General features: G+C 44.5%; 1 protein-coding gene across 1 annotated transcript; it reads left to right on the top strand.

Annotated features, from left to right (window-relative positions):
- Positions 1-4,590: 4,590 nt before the first annotated feature.
- Positions 4,591-23,379, top strand: PLEKHF2 (pleckstrin homology and FYVE domain containing 2). Its single transcript, XM_066578361.1, has 2 exons — positions 4,591-4,876; positions 12,994-23,379. The coding sequence occupies exon 2, from the start codon at positions 13,008-13,010 to the stop codon at positions 13,749-13,751; it is 744 nt and encodes a 247-aa protein (XP_066434458.1). The 5' UTR covers positions 4,591-4,876; positions 12,994-13,007; the 3' UTR covers positions 13,752-23,379.
- Positions 23,380-23,948: the final 569 nt, after the last annotated feature.

The following is a 23,948-nucleotide window of genomic DNA, read 5'->3' as shown; positions in this document are numbered from 1 at the left end:
GCTGGTAGAGTTGGAAGGGACCTCCAGAGACATTGGGTCCGATCCCCTGCTCAGGGCAGGATTCACTAAATCATCCCAGATATTTGTCCAGCCTTTGTGTGAACACTTCCATTGAAGGAGAACTCACCACCTCTCGTGGTAACCTGTTCCACTCATTGATCATCGTGTCAGAAAGTTTTTCTAATATCTAATTTGTGTCTCCTCCCTTTCAGTTTCATCCCATTGCTCCTAGTCTTTCTTTGTGCAAATGAGAATAGGGCTGATCCCTCTGCACTGTGACAGCCCTTCAGATATTTGTAGACCGCTATTAGGTCTCCGTCCAGCCTTCTTTTTGCAAGGTAAATATTCCCAGATCCTTTAACTATTCCTCATAGGACATGATTTGCAGACCGCTCACCATCTTGGTAACTCTTCTCTGAACTTGTCCCAGTTTGTCTATGCTTGTTTTAAAGTGGGGTTCCCAGAACTGGACACAGTATTCCAGATGAGATCTAAGGAAGAGTAGAGGGGGATAATTACCTCACGTGATCTAGACTCTGTTTCCCTTAATGCATCCCAGAATTCTGTTTGCCTTTTTGGCTGCTGCATCACATTGTTGACTCATGTTCAGTCTATGATCTATTAGTATACCCAAGTCTTTTTCACATGTGCTGCTTAGCTTAATTCCTCCCATTCTGTATGTGCTTTTTTCATTTTTCTTGTCCAGATATAGGACTTTGCATTTCCCATTACTAAATACCATTCTGTTAGTCGCTGCCCACTGTGCAAGCTTTTCTAGATCTTTTTGAATACTCGCTCTCTCTCTCTCACCTAGTGTTAGCTATCCCTTCTAGCTTTGTGTCATCGGCAATTTGATCACTTTCCCATCAATTCCCTCCTCCAGATCATTTATAAAAATGTTAAACAACACTGGGCCTAAGACAAAGCCTTGTGGTACCCCACTTGATACATTCTTCCACTTGGATGTGCAGCCATTTATTACCACTCTTGAGTACGATCACTCAGACAGTTGTGAATCCACCTAACAGTTGCCTTGTCAATCCCATATTTGGTCATTTTTTCAATAAGTATGGTATGAGATACTTTGTCAAATGCTTTACTTAAGTCAAGATATACTATATCCACCATATTTCCCTGATCAAGCCAGTCATAGAAGGAAATTAGATTTGTCTGGCATAACCCATGCTGGCTCTCGTTAATTACTCCATTTTTATCCAAGTACTTGCATACATGCTGTTTAATAATTTGTTTAAAGATCTTTCCCGGTATAGAAGGCAGGCTCACAGGCCTGTAGTTTCCTGGATCCACCCTCTTCCCTTTTTTTGCAGATAGGGACATTTGCCCTTTTCCAGTCTTCTGTTCTCCAGGAATTGTCAAAGATTATGGTGAGTGGCTCAGCAATTTCCTCTGCTGCTTCCTTTAGTATGCTAGGATGTTATTCATCTGGACCTTCAGAATTGAATTAATTTAAATTAGCTATGTGTTCCCTCACCATCTCTCAGCTTATAGATAGGCTGCATTCTTTTATTCCCTCAATAGCACAGGGAAGATCAGTTGATGTTCAATCTACTTTCTGAGAGAAAACGGATACAAAATAGGAATTTAAAAGTTCAGCCTTCTCAACCGATTCAGCATTTTCATCCTGTAAGCATCCAATAGCATCTTTTGACTTTTCTTTTGCTTTTAACATACCCCAAATATCCTTTTTATTGCTTTTGACCTCTGTTGCAAGCCTCACTTCATTATTAGCTTTTCTGACACTTGCCCTACAGTTTCTGCAGACCGCTTTGTAGTCTTCTTTAGATATTCCCCCCTTTTTCCATTTATTTTTCTTCCTTTTTAACATGTGTTCAAGTTCTGTGTTCATCCATCAAAAGAATGGGGTCATATTTTTGCGTCTTGCGGCCTGTACTTATTGTATATGTGTTTTTACATCTGTTGCATATGTTTTCATTGCATTTTTTAAGTGCACAAAAATAAGCAATATAGCCTAAGTAATGCCAAATTTGCCACTGCCCACAGGAAACAGGATGCACATGCATATGCACTGCGTTTTTTTATGTAGCCATACACCTTTAGGCCTCCTTCCCATGAACGGATTTTCGCCGCGTACTTCGCGGCGAAAATCCGCTGCGTTGCCCGCAGCTATTAGGTTCTATTGAACCTAATAGCTCAGGGCACACGGTGCGGAATTCCACCGCGGAATTCCGCACCGTGAAATCTCCCGTCCTCACCCGCGGCATGTTCTATTTGCCGCGGGTGTACGTGCTGACGGCTTCCATTGCAGTCAATGGAAGTCGTCCGTTCACGCTATCTCCCACTGTAACACAGCGGAAGATAGCGTGGAAACGCTTTCCCGCATACCGCCGCCGCGTCATATGACGCGGCCGGCGCGTCACATGACACGGTGGCGCGGTGGGCGTGTCATGTGACACGGCGGCTGTGGGCGGGGAAGCGTCATGCGGGAGCGAAGACACCGGATCCGCTGGTAAGTATGGGGTCTCTGGGGTGTGCCGTGACGGGCTTCGCCGTGGAATATTCCACGGCGGAGCCCGGCACGCTTGTGTGCAGCCGGCCTTAATGGGCGACTTTGGTCAGTGAAAGCGAGCTGAAATAGGATGTACTTTGATTACACATGCAACATTGGTTTGCTTAAAAACACACATCTGAATACACCAGTTTAACCCCTTAACGCTACATTTACGTCATGCAGTATCGGGATAAGTATGAAGAGAGATCGCTCGGCGATATCCCTCCATACTATGCTGGCACCAGCTGTTTCTTATAGCCGACACCGGGCATCAACAGCTCCGTCAAGCTGCGCTGCTCATCTGAGCTGTTAACCCTTTATATCCGCCAAACGATCTTCGGGGGTTCTGTACGGTCCATCGCAATGAGATCGCAGGGAGCCAGCCCTTTTGAAAGGGCCCAGAGCTGTCATGGCAGAATGCCTATCAAGCCATCCCCATGGGGTGGCTTGATAGAATGCCTGCCTGATCACGTATTGTGTAATGATATGGCATTATATCATACTGCAGGAGCGATCAAGGCATCACACGTTGTTGTCCCTTCTGGGGCCTAAGAGAAAAAATAAAAATTAGTTTAATAAAGTTTACTAATTATTTTTAAAAAGTAATAAAAGTTAAAATCCTCTCCTTTTGCCATATTTATAATAACATAAAAGAATCTAAATAATAAAACAAAAACACATATTTGGTATCACTGCGTCCATTAAAGTCCAATCTATCAAAGTAAGGCCCAATCTCCACGGGCTGATTTGAATTGCGGAATCCGCATGGGGCACCTGCGCAGATGATCCACAGTTCAAGCCGCCTATAGGGAAACATGGGCGTCCGCAACTGAATTAAAGCATGCCGATTTGATTTGCAGACCTTTGGGTGCGGGGGGTGGGAAAAAAAAAAATCGCAGCATGCTCCACTTCAGTGCAGTTCCCGTACGGACAGCTTCCATTGAAGCCGTCTGCCTAGGATTGCGTTTTTTAATGCAATCCTATGGGGGCTTCAACGGCCGGAAATTCAGCAGGAAATCCCGCTGCAGAATTTAACCCCGTGTGCAGGCGGCCTGTCTCCAAGAAGAAATGCAAGAAGAAGCGATCAAAAAGTTGTAAGTATTCCGAAATGGTACCAACACAAATTACAGGACGTCCCGCAAAAAAAATGAGCATCGCACAGTTATGTGGAAGGAAAAAAAATCATTGTGCGCAGAAGATGGCGGCAGAAAATATTTTTAAAAAATTAAATATCTTGAAAAAAAATAAAAGTAGTAGAGCAACAACAACAAAAAAACTCTATAAGTTTGGCATCGTATTAATCGCGTTAACGGGTCATTTTTGTTGCAGTTTGTGCGCCGTAGAAACAAGACGCACCGAAAGATGGCAGAATGTAGTTTTTTTTCCCATTTCTCTCCAGAGTTTTTCAGTACATTATACGATACATTAACCCTTTCCAATCCACTGTCTGACCTCTGAAGACATTATGATTTAAGGCTGTACAGCTCCCGATGTTGGAAGACGTCCGTCGGGGTTCTCTTACTGTATATTTCCAGCCTCTCTGCTGTCGGAGCCTATCCAGCGTGTCACCTCATGCAGTACTGGCTTTAGCCAGCAGATAGCGCCGTTGTATAATGGCAGAAAAAGAGTAAGCCCCCTAGGAAAACCAGGAGAGAAATTGGATTGGAAAGGGTTAAATAGCACCAATGAAAAATACAACTCACCCCCAAAAAACAAGCCCTCATACAGCGATGGATAAATAAAGGAATTACAATTTTTATTTTATTTTTTTTTAAGGGGGAAAAGCCGCATCATTAAGGGGTTAAATCAAGAGGTCTGTATTCAGTCAGTAAAAAATACGGCCTGTGTGGAGACAAAACCCGGCCGTGTGAACAGTGCTCAACCGCCTGAGGTAAAATGTGCCGCACAGCCCTCCCCAGCGCGTCCAGGGCTTGTGGCCGGTCTGCACTCGGTGAGTCCGGCCATACAAGACAGCCAGCACCGCCGAGAGACTCCTGGTCCCTCAGCCTCACACCCCGGGGCCGCCTTCTCTGTGCGCCGCCCTCAAGATGGCGCCGCCTCATCCGCCGTTGTTACCTCACCCCATAATAGCAGCACCGCCCTCCCGCCCAGCGTCTCCCGGCCGCCCCGTCCTCACACTCCGGCCCCAGCTAGGACACTACAGCCATGGCTGAGCCCGGGCTCCGCGGTGACCTCCGTCATTGAGGACGGCGCCCAGTGCTTCCCTCACACCGCCCTGTGACGACAGGAGCGGCCGCTCCCGGGAGCCCCTGGTCCGCCGTGTACAGGGCCGCCGCCGTCGTGAGGAGCGCGGGCTGCGGACGGACATTCTCCCGCTCACCCCCGGTAAGTGATGCAGACGGGGCCGTGGCTCTGCACGGCAGCGGGGAAACTTTTTCTTCCCCTTTTTTTTGGCTTCGGCCGCCATGTTGTTGCCATCCTCAGCAGGGACAGCAGTAACTCCACAGGGTCTTCCTGCCACACAGATGGGTAGAGCTGCCCGATGGGGCAAGGAGGGGGGCACGCTTGGTACAGTGCAAGGAGAGTGCAACTAGGGTGAATCTGGTCTCGCCATCTACTTTTGCGCCATGTTGCGATTGGGTCGTACATCTATTTATGGATCATGGTGCCGTTCGCCCGGTGACGCGTAGTGTGCCGCGTGACGCCGTGACTTTATTTTTAATGACCCGTCAGCAGGATCCCGTCGCGGCTCGTCACCCCAAGAGACACAACCGTTGCTGAGAATACAAAGTTTTAGTCGCTCGTCCGCGGCTGCGTCGGGCTTTTCCGTGTGAATCTGGTTTGTACGGTTTTTGGAGCAGAAAAATGAGTTTCGAGCAGAAATGAGACTTTTTATTTATTTTTTGCATAAAGCAAAAAACAAACCGCTTTATTTGCACCCGTTCCAATTTCTTTTAACAGAACAAATGGCGCCGTCTGCCGCGTTCGTTAATCTATTTTTTTAAGAACCCATTGAAACTGATAATGTCAGAAGAGAAACTCCTAGTTTGATGTTTGAATTTTTTTTTTCAGTCCTGAGGGAAAAAATCTAAATGGGGTCAGATAAGGCGCACGGAGAGCCTGACCGCCGATGGGACCGCGTCCCGATGGTGACGGTATAGGCTGCCATGCGAGTCCGTTCTGACCGCGACATCCCAGCGAGCGCGCTGCCACCTGCTTGTATGTTCAACCGAATTGAAAATCAAAAAACGTCTCGTGGGGCCCGAGGTTTTTGCTTGTCTTGTTGTTTTGTTTTTTATTTATTTTTTTTAAGCCTCGTGTTCATCACCTACGCCCGCGCTCACACGGCGGTAAGTATAAAGCGCCGCAGGGCGCCGGCAGTTTCTGCAGCAGTGGAGCCGGACGTGACTACGTGAATGGTGGTGAATTGTACCGCGCCTGACCGTGTGCTCATGCGCAGCACACCTGCTTTTGTTTTTCCGGCGCCTCCCATCCGTCACGTACTAGCACATGGGCCTGTGTATACACAGGCATAAAGAACACTGGCGTCTCTCTCGTGGGTATATACGCGGCACAGTACAGCATGCTGCGTTGTTTTCTTTGCTCATGTGTTACGAAGCGCTGACACACTAATGTGGTGGGAACTGCGCAAGGTAATGTATTTGATTACCTGCGAGTTACCGCGTATCACACGGGCGTAGAGCCCACGTAACGCACAGTAAACATACGGTCGTGCGTGCCCGGCCTCGCTGGATTTACACGCTGTTCCCATGCAGGGTCCATCCGATTGCGATGTGAATAGAAGTCACACGGGGAAAAGAACCCATTGCCACGGGCGGGGAGGATTCTGCATCCGGGAGCCTACAGCGGAATCTAACTCTGCCGGCGACCCTGCGTACCTGTGTCTGCGGGCAGCGCCGTCCGCGCAGATCTCTATTGTTCGGGGACATCTGTACCACGGATGATCCGTATGGCTCGCTGTCAAACAAGCGCAGCACAAATTATTTTTTACAATCTAAATACGGCCTCCCTCACACAGCCGTTTTTGAACAGCATTTTGCGCTGCGTTTTCAGCCCATCGCTGAACACTGTACAACGCTCACATTCATTTCAATGGGGCTGAAAACGCAGCGTCTTCAACAGCGTTGCATGTTCTATTTTTAGTCATTTTCAGCCCTGCGTTTCCCATTGAAATGATTGGGCAGCCGTTTCAGCACTTCTGAAAACACCGCACAACTTGATACCGTGCTTTTGACAGCACTAAACGCCCTAGCTACACTACCTGAGTCCAAAAAAGAAAAGCAATATTCTCCTTACAGCTGATGTCACAGTCTCCGGCAGCGCTCTTGGGACTTGTCAGCCTGCAGTGGAACTTTTTCTCTGGCGACGGGGATATGAAATCCCCGCCTCCAACGAGAGATTGCTCTGATTGGCTGAGTGACAGCCCACTCAGCCAATCACAGCCAGCGCTGGATGTGTCTAATCACAGCCATTCATTAAGTGAATGGCTATGATTGGACACATCCAGTGCTGGCTCTCAACGGCGCTTAGCCAATCAGAGCATAGCCAATCAGAGCATAGCCAATCAGAGCAATCAGCTGGCTTCGCAAGGTCCTGACAGCGGCGCCGGGGACAGCAACTTCACCAGCTAGGCGAGTATTGAATTTTTTTTTCTTTTACCAGCAGTCTTGGCTGTGCTAAAAACACAGCCAAAACACTGGCATAATGCGTGCCAGCGCTACTAAAACCGGGCGGAATCTCCAGTAAATGCAGCGTTAAGAAACGCTGCGTTTCTGCTAACGCCTGTGTGAGGGAGGCCTTAGGCCGGGCTTTGGACCGCGCATGATGACATATCTCACGCACCTTGTCATGCGCAGCCTCGCTGGGTTCATTTATTTATTTTAAACTTCCCGCTCTGTCACTTGGCGACGTCGTGTGTGAATGTAATAGCAGCGTCTAGTACGCACCATAGAGAACAATAGGGCTCTGTTGTGCATAATACCCGATAAAATAGAACATGCTGTTTTTTAGGGGTTTTTTTGTTTTTTTTATCTTGCATGTTATACATAATGGAAGAACTAGTGTAACAGTGAAAATTAATGTTTGAATTGCAGCCATGTACCGCGGATACAACGCAATTCTAACACGCTCCTGGGAGCCCGGCCTAAGAATAGTGTGCGGTGTAGCAGGCGGTTTCTGAGCTTGATTTTGACAGGTTTATGACTAATTTTATTTCTTTTTAAGCCTGCTGCACTCTTAAGGGCTTATTTACATGGTCACGCAGCAGTTTATCATGTGACTGCGTATGGCAGCAAGTGCACTGCGCATGATGGCATGTCGTGCACACTAGGACTTGTCTGTGTTTTTGTTTTTATATTCCTCGCTCTGTTTATAGCGGATATGGGCAATGATACAAGTGCAACTGCTGTGGGAGGAGCCATTCTGGAGTTTGGTAGTACTGTGTACTGGATAAGATGACAGTACAGGACCTGTAATGATGCCACCATCATGTGATCAACTGTGTGGGTGGAGTCAGGATCACATGACCAGGGGCTCATCACTGTATCCAAGAGCTGTGTGTGTCATGTGTGCAGGCACCATAAATGTAGTAGAGCTGAGTTTGTAACATGTGTATGCACTGTTGCACAGCTGTGTCTGTCACGAGCATATAATATAGCAGACCTGTGTTTGTACTGTGCGCATGTCATGTACCAAATCTGTATTTGTCAGGCACATGGCATGTAGCAGAGCTGTGTGTGTCTATCAGTCACACTCCCATGTACCACAGCTGTGTGTGTGAGACGTGCGTGTAGCAAAGCTCTGTGGCGCATTGCGCCACCAGAAACACTGTACTATAATTTCCTAATAATTACTAGTAGTAACAATGTGGATGAGCCGGTTTCACTTCTGTGTTGGAACCTTCATCGCAGATCCAGCTCAAAATACCGGAAGAAGCAGCGTTGCATGCAGCCCTTTTTCTTCCGTTCCCAAAGCGGGGCAGCTGGGTGGAAAGCGAACAGACCCCATTATAGTTTGGTGTTGGGCTGCATCCTGAGACAAAGCTATTCGGCCATGAAGATTGCCCTTTCAATGGTTGACGTGGGAAAAGCAGGAGTTTGAAAAACTGCCATGTGGTGGGGAATTTTATACCGCAGCAGTGGATTTACAGTACGGATTCCATCTCTTCAAATGAGAGGGTGAATTCTGCACCAAAATCCGCATCAAAATACCTATCAACTTGTGTAGATTTTGCTTTGTGGCATTCATCCTCATGTGGAAATAGTCTAATACTTTTTTCTTTTTGTATTCACACCTGACTGACTTTATATTAAACTGCATCTGTGCATCCATCTGAACAGTACGTTCACATGTGGCGAATATTGGTGTGGTCTGCATCAAAATCCATATCCTTTTGTGCAGATTTTTACATGGATCCACACTACATGTCACCCCTTCAATTTAAGGGTATGTTCACATGGCAGAATTCACCACGGAATTTTTCATGGCAAAGTCCATTTTTTAAAAAAGGCTGAATGCACACGGATGGGTCGAATTCCAACTGCGAGATCTCAGCGTAATCAGACCCTGTGACTCCCTGTGCCATGTCTTCTCTGTGCTGCGGATGTGCCAGCTGGAGCGCCGCTGCATGTGTGCAGTGCAGAATGTCGCGATGACATGGATCCGCGGCGACTCTGAAATTGAAATTTTAGCCCAATCTTAATCTGAGGTCAACATAACAGACGATGCTGCGTTTGCGTCAGAATACCTGTGCTCTGGCCAGGAACCTCATCCTTATTACAGATGCCTAAATGCGCCCATAATATGCTTGTATAAAACGGGTCTTAAGACCCGTTTACACAGATCACTTTTGCTCATTTGAACAATAATAGAACGATTGATTCAGTCCAAATACAGCCAAGACTAACAATAAATTATCTACTTTGTTCATTTTATACAGGGCTGAAAATAAACGTTGGCTCGTTCACTCCTTCTAATCCACTGAATGAGAACAGAACAACTTCTCTTGTGAACGGGCCAACGATGTATCTGCCAGCGAATTCTGACATTGTTTGCTTGTTCAAATGATAAATCGTTTGGTGTAAACGGGGGGGTAAAAAAATCATGCGTGCCCTGTGGTGCGGGAAAAAAATTGCTGCAAGTCCTGTCTTTGGGCGTTCACTTGGAACGCTTCGCATCGCTCATTGTTTTCAATGGGGCCGGCACGGCGTGCGAGACTTACCCACTGAAAACAATGGGAAACACTCTGCGCTCCTTCGTCGCGGCTAAAGGGGAAAACTAATTTTTTTTCTCATTCGCTGAACAGGATCTGTAAAGTTTGAATACAAGACCATGAGAACAGGATGCTACAGCTTCTCCCGCCCCCCGATAGACCCCATTATGGTTAGTAAGGTCATCGGGTGCCATGAGTCCTAGTAGTTCCCTTACTTTTGTTCTGTTCCTGTGATTGGCGCCTAATACAAGTAATGCAGACATGCTAGAAAGCTATGAATTCCTCTTCTATAAATAAATGTAAACTGTATAAACCAGACGCTCTACTTAATCTGCCCCACGGTTTGTTGTTCAGAATGCATTGACTTGGTTTTAGATTTGCTTTTGCTGAACTTCAGGAAATGCTGCATGACCAGACCCTCCTGTATAAATGATTTATACTCCGAGGACTCGCCTGTCTTGTCGGGCTGGTAATGTCACCTTTATTACTGCAGGTTTGTTTTTGCCTTCTAGATTAACGTAACCCTGTTTTATAGATGAGCTTATAAGGGTAATGTCTGGTAAATGATTACATGTCGGCCCTGCTGATCTCCATCTGTCACTGCTGGCACAGCCTAATGTCATATGCTTATATAGCAGCAGCTGAGGGGGGTGAGTAGTTGGGCTATGTTCACGTGATCTCTATGGCCTTCATGTAATATATACGTTACTGATGCAATACAGTGACATCTGTCACCAAGAGATTCTGTCATCAGGCTCATTATAACCTGAACGATGGGCAACATGAACCCAAGACAGAAATGCCTATTTTCCCTGGGTGTTTTTATTCTGAAATTCTGCAGCGTTTTAAAATATACTTTGAAGTTTGATTCGGCGCAGAGTCACAGGGCGGGCCGTGCCTACTGCTCTCTGCCCGCTGCTCTTCCCTTTTGTATAGGAAGAGTGCTATCAATCTTCATGCAGCGGGCCGAATGAGTTTCCAGTCGGTCTTCTGGCTTTTTATAGGGCAAGATAGTGCAGCATCACTGATTCGTTCTGCGCAAACAGAATTGTGAAGGGACCCTGACCTACGGTAAGGCCGGCTGCACACGACCGGGTTGGGCTCCTCATGCGGGAATCTGTCTGTGACCTCGACCTGCAACTCTGCGTGCCTGAAAATTCTATACTGTGGATACTGTGTCGGTCATGCGCAGTGCAAATTAAATTGTAAAAAAAATTGTATTTCCCACGTCATTGCCCAATGCTAATTGCGGATGGGCTGCAGGTTGGACCGCCTTCACTTCAACGGAGGGAGTCTGCAGCAAAGCACAGCATGCTGCAACTTTTTTTTTTTTTTTCTTTCAATTTTGCTGGAATCTGCAATTCATATCTGCAAGTGTGAACGATAAACGAAAGTAAATACCTTTTCAATGCATGCGAGTTTAATGGATCCTTTGTGCAGACACCGACCACGGATTCCGTAATAGTAATTCAGTTGCGTTAAGCCAGGCTAAGTCTTTACTAGAAACTGCTTGCATGGAACGGCTAGTTGTAGGATTTGGTTTTCCTTGTGGAATACTGATTTTTATGCCGGCCAAAGATGAAAGGGGCATTCCTTTGGTTTCTGTCAGGCTAATGTAACTCCGTGGCCACGTTTACCATGTCAGTCACGTGCCTTCCCAGCTTACATGCTGAAAAAACATCAGAAACCATGTAAGTGTAGCCTTAACGTCTTGTGGCATTTATGTAGGAATGATGGCTTTCCACTGGTTTATCAGGTTGGTTAGGTTTTCCTCTTTTATAAATGTTGCCCATGTGATATTTAGTAGATGATGGAAGGGTAGGTAGCTTGCAAGCCCTAAACTGGATAAACTAGTCCAGGAATTGAATCTCCATGCTGGAGGCTCCACCTGAGATGTGTGGGGTGTTTTTTTTTTTTTTTTTATCAACATGCTACATTTATCCTCTATTACAGTAGTTCTAGTGTTTAAAAGTCACTCTGAAAACCGACTGATCAGTCACTTTACAAAGTTCAGCTCTATTTTGTTTTTTTTCCCCTTCCTTCTCCCCTCCTTGAGTAAAAAAAATCACAATTTATTTCCACTTGTGTAGAGGAAAAAGTGTTTTGCCATAGCATGTCATGGATGTTATTTGCTGCGAGCATTGCCCATTATCTCCTCGAAGGGGGGGGGGGGCTTGCATCTCAAGTGCAAGCCCAATGGTTTGTTGTTTGTTTTTTTTTTTAACCATCTTAACCTTTTAGGAGGACATGTGATTATTTATTTTTATGCATATACAGTGATGTAAATCGTGCAGTGTTTGTAATGAAGACAAAGTGAGTGCTTTTTTTTTTTTTTTCTTCTCCCCCCCCCCCCCCCCCCCTGACCTGTATCCCACTTGCCTGTGTAAATACAGCCTAATAAGGTTTAATCTAGTGCCAGGCATTTTACATTTTATGGTGCGCTAACTTTTCACACAGTTTATGCTCCTCTACTTCATTGCGTCAAGTCTTAATTTCTATAATCTTGCACGATAAATTTTGTTGCTCTACCACTGTAAACTTGTTTGAAGTGGCTGCCACTAGGCATCTCCCATCCAGCTTCACTGCAATCCACTATTGGCTCCTCCTCCTCCTGTTACTATGTACCCATTTTCACAGGCTGCTCTGATACACTGTCAGCGGCTGCAGGCTGACAGATCTGCAGACACTGGGATAACTATCTTCAGAGTTTCTGCCTCTCCTGGTGTGTGTGTGTGTGTGTGTGTGTGTGTGTGTGTGTGTGTGTGTTTCTGTTTACACAGTGGGTGTACTAACCATTATGTGAATGCCTCTGAATATATGAATTGTCATGGGAAAGCAAAGTGGTGGGCATTCAGATGCTGCCTTCTTGCTGATTCGACCAGGCAATTTAATGCAGTAAGGGAAGTAAGGACAGTGAACTTCTAGCAGAATGCTAGCCTTGCTACACACACCCCTCCTTGAAAGTGGATTGCAAACAGCGTGATTGTTTTTCCAGAAAGTCCAACTAAATTCTGATGTATCTTCATGATTTTATACTGGAATCCATGAGATCTGTCAAGGTTCTCATACATGTGTTTCAAGAATAGCACTGCAGACTTCGCAGAGTTTCTCAGACCAGTGTGTGAGAGACTATAGTGGGGCTGGTCTGGCATCCACTACTCTGCTGTTTCATCTAGTGTCTGTCTGTCCTACCTATCTCCATCGAAGAGCCTAATGCATTTGTGTGATTTTTATTTATTTTTTCTAAAAACTGATTTCTTTATCATTTTAGATCAGCTGTAGAAGATGGTGGATCGTCTCGCAAACAGCGAAGCTAATGCAAGGCGTATAAACGTGGTGGAAAGCTGCTTTGGAACAGCCGGCCAGCCCTTGGCTATTGAGGGCAGGGTGCTGATCGGAGAAGGTGTCCTAACAAAACTCTGTAGGAAGAAACCAAAAGCCAGGCAGTTTTTCCTATTCAATGACATTCTTGTATATGGAAATATCGTTATTCAGAAAAAAAAGTACAACAAACAGCACATAATCCCTCTCGAGAATGTGACCATCGACTCCATCCAGGATGAGGGAGATCTGCGGAACGGATGGCTTATCAAAACCCCCACGAAATCATTTGCGGTGTATGCAGCCACGGCAACAGAAAAATCTGAATGGATGAACCACATCAATAAGTGCGTGTATGATTTAATTTCAAAAAGTGGGAAGACCCCAAATAATGAACATGCCGCAGTTTGGATCCCTGATTCTGAAGCCCCCACATGTATGCGCTGTAAGAAAGTGAAGTTTACTCCCGTTAACCGAAGGCACCATTGCCGAAAATGTGGATTTGTTGTTTGTGGACCCTGTTCAGAGAAGAAGTTCCTTTTGCCGAACCAATCTTCTAAGGCCGTGCGGGTATGCGATTTCTGCTACGAACGTTTGTCTAACGGAGACTTGCCTCCCTGTCAGCCTGGCCGATCAGACTCTCTGTCCAGCTCTCCCAAAATGGGAAATCAGATGTCGGATGATGACGACGATGACAGCAGCGACTAAGAACTAAGATGCCTCTCGGAAGGATTATTGACTTGGAGACGAAATTTGAAATTAGCTGCTTTTATTCGGGAGCCTGGTTTTCAGTTGATGACGATGTAAAGCCCTAAATCAGTGATACTCCTTTTGCCTGAGAATATTTACCTACATGTGCCTTGATATAACAATCATTTTGGGTTCTTTCAGGGAAACCTTTATAATCTTTTTTGCTCGTTCTTCAGCTTCTCCATAGCGTGCAGATATTTTTATAAAGATTTTCAGATTCTATAAAATGAGCTTTTTTTTCTGAAATTCCTATTTGCTATCTTTTATACAAATCAAAGGGTTTGGGTATTTGAAATATTTCTGCAACGTGCCTTTCAGGAATTAGAAAATGTAGCTACCATTAACTGGGAAATTACACTTTTTTTCAGGGCCCAGTAGATGCTGACCTATTCACTTTTTTATATAGTTTCAATTCTCTTCAGGAGTAAATCATGGCTGAGGATGCAACAGTTTGAGTACATAGTCTTATTTTTGTGCTACTCTTGGTATGAGATGGGTACATAGAGAGCTGCAAACTTCACATTAAGTGCTGTAAGGCTGGCTTCACACACCATTTTGGTCACGTTTACACCATACACGTGGGCTTTTTAGTTTATGAAGGGTGTAAGATAATACAGTACATGCACCCTAGTCTTCCAATCCAAATGACTGGCACCACGATAGGACCCTGACAGACCTCATTACTAGTCAAATGGGGATGTTGGATGCCAGTGGAATCTGTCATGCAAAGTATCCAGAACTATGTCATGGTTTGCATTTTAAGCAGTAACCTTAACCAACGTCGACAGAGCCGTACTAAGGCCTTGTTCCCACAGGGCGGTTTCTCTAGCTAAAGTTCGCAGCAAACTACAGTGTTAGTCGCATGGCAAGTGTGTCAATAGCCTAAGTTGTGCCCGAGAAGCTCGGGAGCAACTCTCCTCGAATATCACACAGACCCCTGCCAATATGCTATCCAATATACATTGGCATGTCGTAATTCTTGTTTGTGATACAGACAAGAAAAGGACGTGCTATGATTTATTTTATTTTTTTTTTTTTTCACTCAGTCTGTGTTGGGTGAAAAAAATTTGGTAGTGTGCGCTGTGAATAATGTTGTCCGTGTTGACCATTTTATTCACGTCTAGCACTAATTAAAAATAAAACGCTAGTATGTTGGAAACCTTGTGGAGTTAAAAGGGGGTTATCTGGTCAAAAATACTATTGATGACCTATCATCAGGATAGATCATAAATAGTTGAACGGCCGGGGTGCACCGCTAGAGACCCCGACCGATCAGCTGTGCCGGCGCAAGCTGTCAGCGCCGCAATAGGGTTTTAAAACCTTCGCCTTGTGTGTCACGGGCGTATTTGTACACAAATTTAGCGCATGCAATACACAGGAAATGGAACCCATTGATCTCCATGGATTCGTTCACAAGCCTGTATTTTGCTTGCGCAATTGTGCCACAGAAAAAAAACCTGCAGCATGCTCTTTTCCTACACATTTAGGCAGGAAAAGAACACCTCTTGAAATAATTAAACTAGACATTACAATGGCTGAAGGCATCGGCGTACATCTTTTGGGTTTGTGCACGACCTGTGCACATAAACGGCAATACACGCGATTTGTATCCGCCACAACCGATGGACAAAAATTGGGTGCAAATACACATACGCTCGTGTGACACAACCTATTCACATATTACCAGAAACAGAAGTGTAACTGAAAATGAAGCCGCATGAGAATCCAAAAATAAAAATGCACTATGTGAAGAAGAAATATTTTTGACATCTGACTGCTGCCTTTCTGTACAAGGTAGAAAAGTGGTAAACGGCTTCCTGTCAAAGGCCTCATGCATACGTAGCCTGTACAGTGGTATATGGAGGAACGTGGATCCATTCAAAACTGTAATACAGCCGTGTGCATGAGCCCTAAGGGAGGTCAGGAAACTGCTGGGGATTTTTCACTGTGATTTGAGCAGTCTGTCAGGATTCAGTAAATTGTTCCATTTAGCTGCTTGAGAACAAAATGGTTTTTTTGTTTGTTAGGAACCTTGAGCTTAGATTTACCGACTTCCATAATTTCACTGTCTTTGTCTTATTAAAGGCAACTGGTCACCAATTAAATGTAATCCATTCTGCAGGAGATGCTGACTAGATTGATATAGTTTTGTGAAAAAATATCCAGTATATGGCCGCCTGCAGACAGCAGAGTCAGATCCCGCTGCGAGGATTCTCACAGCGGGATGCGGACCCGTTCCCCCTGTACAGCCCTGCGGCTCACCCGCTCCTGGCGACTTCTCTCTGCACCATGTGCCGGCTGCCGCCCAGCCGGCGCATGCGCAGAGTGGAGCTGGCCCGTCACCAGTGACATTTCTGTGCGGGCCTCTGCAGGACCCGCACAGAAATAGAACATGCCGCGATTTGTTTTTACGCGGACAAATTGCGGCTGTTTGCATAGGATTGCATTCTCTAATGCAATCCTATGGCAGTGTGAACAGGCGGAAATTCTGCGGGAAATCCTGCCGCTGTATTTCCACCCGTGTGCAGGGGGCCTAAGGGTGAGTTAGCACAGTGTGGAATTTCAGCTGTGGATTTCATGCTGAAGTTCTGCCACTATGTACAGTACTATGTAAGTGAATGGAGTTTGGCCAAAGCCCATTCCCCTACATTTGAAAATAATCTGTTGCAATATCCACAATCTGTCTCTCCTGCTGTTACGGCGTGTGTGTATACACATTATATATTGGGTTTACTAACCAGACTCTGAATAACGGACTTGTACAATCATCCTGGGAAAGCAGAATTGCAGGCATTCAGATAGTGCATGCCTGCTGATTGTACCACAGACAGAGCAATGCCGCATGGGAAGTGAGGGAAAGAAAGTACAGGACAGTGAACTACTGGCAGAATGCTAGGCTTGTGACATGCCCCCTCCCTTAAAGCCGATTGTAAAATGAGTAAGACCACCTAAAAATCAGAATTTAAAGCGAACCTCCTGTTTCGGGACAAAATTCTTTCTTAGTAAGAGAGCGGTATATTATCCGCAGTTCTTCTCTGATCCGCTAGTTTCAGGCCCCTGTTTTCAGCTGTCCAAGATGGCTGCAGCAACTTTCTCCTGTGCACGATTCTCTGGCCAGTGTTGATCACGTGAGCAGCTTGGTCCAATCAGAACAGGTATAGTGCATTGGTAGTCTAACATTACCAATGCACTGTGTGAATTATGTAGTTTGAAGATTGTCAGCTATCTTAGAGGCCAGAAAACTGAATCTGGGACCAGTGGATCAGATGGATGACAGAAAAATAGCTGCAGATAACATATTCCCCGTCCTTTCTTGTCTCAGGACAGAATTTTGTAAACGGCAGCAAATAAGTGGGTAAGGGGAACCTGTTATATTTTAACTGTTGAAAATTCAGGTACGCGTTAAACTACATATCAATCTGCCTGCGGAAGGGACGGCATCTCCATGGTGACAGGTTCCCTTTAAATTCATTGTGTGGTTGCTGTAAGTGGGAGCGTATGAGGGATTCAGAATAGATTTTTATCCTTGTAGAAAATGTAATATGTATAAAGTGGGGAGATGGTATTGGGCTAGAAAAAGATGGCGGCTGCTTTCTACCAGTAATGGCGCTGGTCTTGTCCAGGTGTTGCAGCTCAGCCCCTTCACGTGTCTTGTGGACAAGAATAGTGGTGATTCTGGAAGGATGCCGAACTGCTTTTCTAATAGAACTCAATCTTGTATGCATTTTCACACAACTACTAAAAGCACAAAATGCTAACATGAGAGCTATGATAGATAAATCACCTGTAAAGAGGTAATGTCTGAAATGAGGGTTCATTAAATAAAGGCTAAAAGTAGCAAAACCAAAGACGGTCATTTTGTACAGAGTAACAATTGTGACTTCATTAATGAATAGTTACAGCTTCTTCCTACAAAGCCGCCATCTTTACTTTCCTAAAAGGGGAGGAGTGAGATCAGAAAACCAGTTTGCTTTTCACAAGGCTACCACTCTTGTCCTTTGGTTTGTATCTAGTATTGCACTAGACCAGATGGGCGATGAGCTGCAATACCAGATATAGCCTGTGGACACAAGTGGTGCTCTCTACTGCACTTTTTTTTTCTTATTATCCTCTAAAGCCCCTTTTTAAGTGTTGATAAGCACATGGAAAGCCCTAAAGATTGCACGATCCTCCATGCCTGGACAAACAAAGATGGCTGAATGGCTTCTCTGACAACCTGATACAGAGTGCATTGGTAATCAAAGGCACTACATGCTGCTCCTGTTGGCCAATGCTACTCACATGGGCAGCACTGAGTCAATCAATGCAGGTGTAGTGTCTTGGACTAATAAGGGTAGGGTATCATTTCTCCTTGGGGAGAACACCTAGAAGGTGTGAGGAGACTTGCAAGGCCATTCATGCTCCTCTGAGAAATATGCAAATGGTAAGATGGAAGAATGACTCTACAGTGCCACCTATTGGAAGGCAGCATTCCTGCAAGTCAATGTCAGACCTTTTTTAACAAGCCTTGTAATAGTGACTGGGATTGTCAGCCAAAGCCAGAATACTGCCCTCCAGTAGGTGGTGCTACAGAGGCATTGTTTCATCTTCCTATTTAAACTAACGATGCATACTAATGTACGGTGTGCAACAGGTAGTCGGAGATGCTAATGTGGCCATCTTTGTTGGTCGCTTTTAAGCCATTTTCCAAAGATTGGCCACTAGCCCAGGTATAGGGTGTATGGGTTGGCCCATAGACTTCTCATATTTTTATTTATGGACTCTTATTTGTAAAGCTTGTAAGTATCCGGATGTCTTCACTGTAATTCATTACTCTATTAAAAGGAAGGTCGCTAAGGTGTTGTGTGCCGCCATGTTGTTGGCTTATAATATGACCACTATGCAAGCTGTAAAAATGTCACCTGCGGAGTACAAGATTTTACTGCCTATCCATTCTAAAGGGTTAAAGGTAGAACAGGTGCTCCACTTATGTGGGGATTTCGTAAGCCATCGCGTTCTTCCGGTTTTAAAGGCAATCTGTCACCAATTCTTTACAGCCCTCATTGAGACCACTATCTGGTACTGCCTGTCCCACTGATTAGTGATGTCTACTTTATGTATCTGCAGTAATTTGCAAGAAGCTTGTGTTTTATTAGTAGCAGCTACACAGGGTAATCATGCATATTCATGAGCAGTAGGATAACCACACCCACCCTCCAATCAGTGATTGGCAGCTCTCTATGCACAATAATAGGCACACAACTGTCCATCAGGAAGGCGGGCTGAGTGTAGCTCCCTGCACCTCATAAATATGCAGGACTACTTCTGGTAGTCCTCTATGCATGTGCTGCTGCTACGGACTTGAAATGCAAGTATCTTTAAAAAAAAAACTGCTGCGCAGATGCATATAGACATCGCTTATTGGTGCCTGTCACTACCCGGTGCTGCCCTCACAAAGAGCAAAAAGATGGTGACCGTCCCTTTAATTACAAAGGCCTTACTGTTGCTGATTCCAATAGTTTTGTATGTGGGGTATCTTGTCGAACTGCTTTATATGCTTGACTTCTTATAAGGACTTGTGTTATATGTTCATCTTTCACACCATTTTATTTTATATTCTTACAATGTACAAAAATGGCTGAATTGCTTTGTACATCTTGTATTGCTCCTTGAGGACCTTCACGCGGGCGGAATAATTTCTCCAGGATGCAGCGGGATTTGCTGCTGTGGAAATCCACACCAAAATCTGCAGGGCTAACTGAGGATTTGGATGCAGAATTGCAGGATGATTTAAGCCATTTTGTTTCCGCATCAAATTATATACAGAAAATTGCCCCAATTTGAAAAGTCCTTCAGGCTGCAATAGTATGTGCAGAATTTGATGGCGCATTTTTAAAGTGAGAAGTGGATCTGGCAGGAATTCCTTTATTTTATTTTTTTTTTTAATACTTCTGATTTTGGCTCAAACTGCATCAAAACCTTCATTTGTAAGCCTCCAGCCTAAGGGTGGGTCCTCTGCAGATGTAAAGAGAACCTGTCGTCACATTTGAGTTTCCTAAAGTAACCTTACGTTGTGGGACTCGGACATGATAGAACGGTGTCTCCTCCTCTCTGGGCTCCATATTCCTGCACTGCGTCCCTGTGAAGTTGCTGCGCGCTCAGTCGGCGGCGTGCACCCTCTCCCGTTCATATTTTGAAACTAAAAGGCAATCCTCTTAAAAATGAATGAAGTTTAATAATTTGCTCTGTATAGTCTATTCTGGACATTCTTTCGCGTTCTGATGTATAGAGGATTTTGTTGGCAGATCTCCGTTTCTAAGTGGTGTTTTGTATGTGACGTGCAGGCATCTCTCGCCAGACTGGTGAGAAGAAAACAAGTACATTTTTGCAATCTTTATATAATTTTTAAAAAGGTGACAAATACCTGGTGACTCGAAAAGAACATCGCAAAAGTAAAGCTAATTTATTCATACAACAGCCAGAATGACGTGAAAAGATGGAAGCTCTGCCAACTTGGAATGCACCTTACAGATTGTCTTGTGGGCGTGGTTTTAGGACATCTACTGTCACCAACACATCTCCGCTGCTGTCAAATCAATAATGGAGGATATTCTAGGACTTGGCCGAGCTGACTACAGTTTTGACATTTGCTGTCACCAACCATGTCCACATCGAACATCTATAAGGTGCACTAAACACTTGAAGAGTTCTAGCTTTCATGTAATATTTTTGCAGGATTCCAGATTTTCCTAGACTACAACTATAAAGAGAGAACCTTGTTGTAGTTATGAGACTCCTTGTAGAGCGGTGGTCTCAAAGTACCTGTACACCTAAACTAATTACATAGATTGGAATGCCTTGATTGTACTTCTACCCAAAGTAATCTTGGACCCCCTTTTTTTTTTTTTTTCTTCCCCCATTCTGTGGCCATTGGAAGCCAGTTACACCATTCTAGGAGCCAACTTTTTTTTTTTTTGCCAAGTAAGAACTTTAAACAGACCTCAACGCAGGTATTTATAGCAATGATTACAGTGCATTGATCCTGGGGACTTATCCAATCCCAATTTTCTTTCCTCTTGACCCTTCCCTTCAGAATATACCTTCCCATCCAGAGCAACATGGACTGTTAATTGTCAATGTAAACAAGACTGTTGACCTGAACATCTGGGTTGTGACAGAGGCCGCATCTATGCACTCTAGTGTTTTTGTAATGTACATGATCAGACTTATGATGCATACTACAGAAGTCTGAGACGTTACACACTCATTATTCCATATCATCGTTATACAAATAAGAGAATGCATATCCGTATTCTGTGCCTTATATACCAGCTGGAATAGTGTGCTTCATATTGTAGAGCATGTGGACCGGTTGAAAGAGCAGTTGTAATAGAAAATGTGGAAAGTATAGTAGAATTGTATTTGGAGGACAACCCTGGTGTATTATTTCCACCAGTTCACCCCTTTGTGTTACAAGGCAGCTATGCAGCTGTCTGAAAATGCACTTCCTGCTACATTAAATGCATGCGTGGATAGTTGTGATTGGTTGGATTGTTTACTTTTTTTTTCCTCGGTTCTGCCCTGAAAATTTGAAATGGTTTTTGTTTTGTTTTTTTCTTGCGTTTTGGATATTTCTTTTCTGTTCAACTTATTCATGAAGCATAAAACGAGGTTTACAGATATTTTCTAAGATTACAAAGGACAAATTCCTATGGGGGATGAAAGGACAGGTCTGTGATGTGATTAGTGGGGGGTCCGAACTCTGGGCCTTGTACTTGGTACTGGAGGTCAGCTTAAGTCATTTCAAAGGAGCGACACTACAATACCTAGCACACTCACTTCTACTGAAACTTCTGTGCCTGGATAACCGCTGGGGGGCACGTCATTCTGTTGGTTTCCAGGGGCTGCCCTGATCACACCTTGATGGCCTGAGATATACCCAGCAATCTATACTCCCAAAAAAGCCCTTCGTAGAGTGCTTGTGCTCTTGTTCCGTGGGGTCAAGGTGCTGAGGCCCTACTGACTGTTGCAATGCTTACCCAAGCATTGTGCCCCTTCGGCTGTTCTTACTCTTTGGCTGTTCTCAACAGATGAAGACTGCCTTATAGAAGTTTATAGGAATTGTTTCTAGAGTTGCAAGCAAGTGGTTCAGCTGCTGAGAACTGAAAAGTAGGGAGCACAGTGGTCGAGTGAGTGTTGCCCCTTTCATATCGGCGATCGGTGGGTCTCAGCACCTGGATCTCCACTGATCCAGATGTTTGGCATGACTCTTGACACCTCAGATTATTATTTTTTTTTTTAACAAAGAGCATTTACTCTAACAATGTGGACACTGATCAATGATGGAAAAATGGGCCATACCATGTAGGCATAGAAAAATGTACCTACATAGAAAGGTGCACCAGCAGGCTGATAATCATAGAAGTTTGTGAAATATTTTTGGGCACTCTTAAGAAACCAGCTATTGTTGCATTATGACTGTTCTAATCAAATGTGGATCTCAAAAAGAGAACTAATCAATGTGATCTTCAAGAGCCATCTCTCTGGCTATATAGTTTCCCCAAGTTAAGCCCATAGTCATCCTCATCCAAGAGGGGCAACTGATCTAACCACCAGTGGCTACAAAGTGCAATATTAATTCTGTATCTTGCTTGCCAGGCCATGGTTTGATCACATCAAAGTCTCTAATTGGAAACCTGATTTGAGTTTGTAAGCTTTAAAATTAAGTCTAGTTTAAAAGATTGATGATAATTAGCACAACTGGGTATAACAATGTGGGGAGGTTGCACTGTGTTGTATAGTGTAAATAATGGGCTAGAATACCCAAAATGTCTGAAAAGCGTAGGGCTGATAGGACTTTTTTTTTTTCTTCTCCTTTTAATGCTAATCAGCAAAGACCTAGTGATTCTCTGGTTTCAGGACAAAATTCTGTCCCAAGACTGAAACAGGAGAGTTTATTACCTAACCTTCTTCTTCTCTGCCGTCCGTCCAATCTGCCGGTTCCGGGTTCTGTTTAGTGATTCAAGATGGCCAACGCAATCTTCAGACTTCCTATTCCCCAGAAAGCATTGATAGTGTTGGGACTATCCATGTACTAGGCTCTGATTGGTTAGAGCTGCTCATGTGATCAGCACTGCGCAGTCAGAGCGACGCACATTTTCTTGATAGAAAATTCCCGCCATCTTAGCTGAAAGCAAGGCCTGAAAATAGTGGAGCGGAGAGGGAGCAGGGGACAACTGCAGGTAATACACCCCCCGCCCTTCCTGTCCCAGGACAACATTGTATCCCCAAACTGGAGGGTCTCTTTAATCAGCACTGTGTGTGGGGCAGACTCCATATAGGCACCTTCACTTGTAATATTTTCTGTATGTTTTCTATGAAAATGTTTTAGAGCCGATACTTAGTAAATGCTGCAAAATGTGAAGTCGTAGAAGGTTTCCTTTCCCTTGGCCTAAACTCTTGCAACTTTTTGATTCCACTTTCCTGTGTTGCCTTGAAGATGTCTTTCCTACAGATTATAATACTTTTATCTTGTGTAGCACTTTCCTGAAAGATCCAGTATTCTCCTTTTTACTGTATTTGGAATTAAAATAAACTTTTATAATGAGTTATGTGGTTTCTTGTACTTGTCTAAGTGGCTGAGTTTTATAGGATATACATACACAACATTGCACAGGGTGGCTGCAGTGTCTTCCGATGCTCTCCTCTTAAGCATACACACTTCCCTGGGAGGAGTAGAATTTCATTTAAATGAACCCTCCATTCAAGGGGGATTTTTGCATTACTTGGTGCTCTCCTCTTTTCTCTCGCTTCAGCCATATTTTCTTTTTCTTTGGGTTCCATTTCATTCTTCCAACATGGCTGTGGTGCTCCGATCACTACTTGATGCACACTGCATTCTACTTTGATTGACGAGTGCTGCTCATGTGAGCAGTATTGGCCAATCAGCGCACTGTAATGCTTTAGACTACTAGTGCGCCTCCAGTGCTCGGTGCACATCAGGTAGCCTAAAAAGCAGCATGCCATGTTGGAAGACTGAAGAAGGGCCTCAGGAAGGGGCACATAGGCAGCCAAACTGAGAAAGGAGGGTGGTAAGTAATATCTCTTCTTCCTCGGTTCCTGGACAAATTTTGTCAAGGGAACAGGTGTTTACTTTTAAATGGAACTGTGAAATGA

Source organism: Eleutherodactylus coqui, chromosome 9 (assembly GCF_035609145.1).
Source record: "Eleutherodactylus coqui strain aEleCoq1 chromosome 9, aEleCoq1.hap1, whole genome shotgun sequence".
Classification (NCBI taxonomy): domain Eukaryota; kingdom Metazoa; phylum Chordata; class Amphibia; order Anura; family Eleutherodactylidae; genus Eleutherodactylus; species Eleutherodactylus coqui.
Note: the sequence above shows the minus strand (reverse complement) of the source record. Positions and strands in the feature narration are given on the sequence as shown.

Excerpts from the sequence above, each read along its gene's own strand:
- PLEKHF2 (XM_066578361.1), top strand. The coding sequence starts at position 13,008 with ATGGTGGATCGTCTCGCAAACAGCGAAGCTAATGCAAGGCGTATAAAC.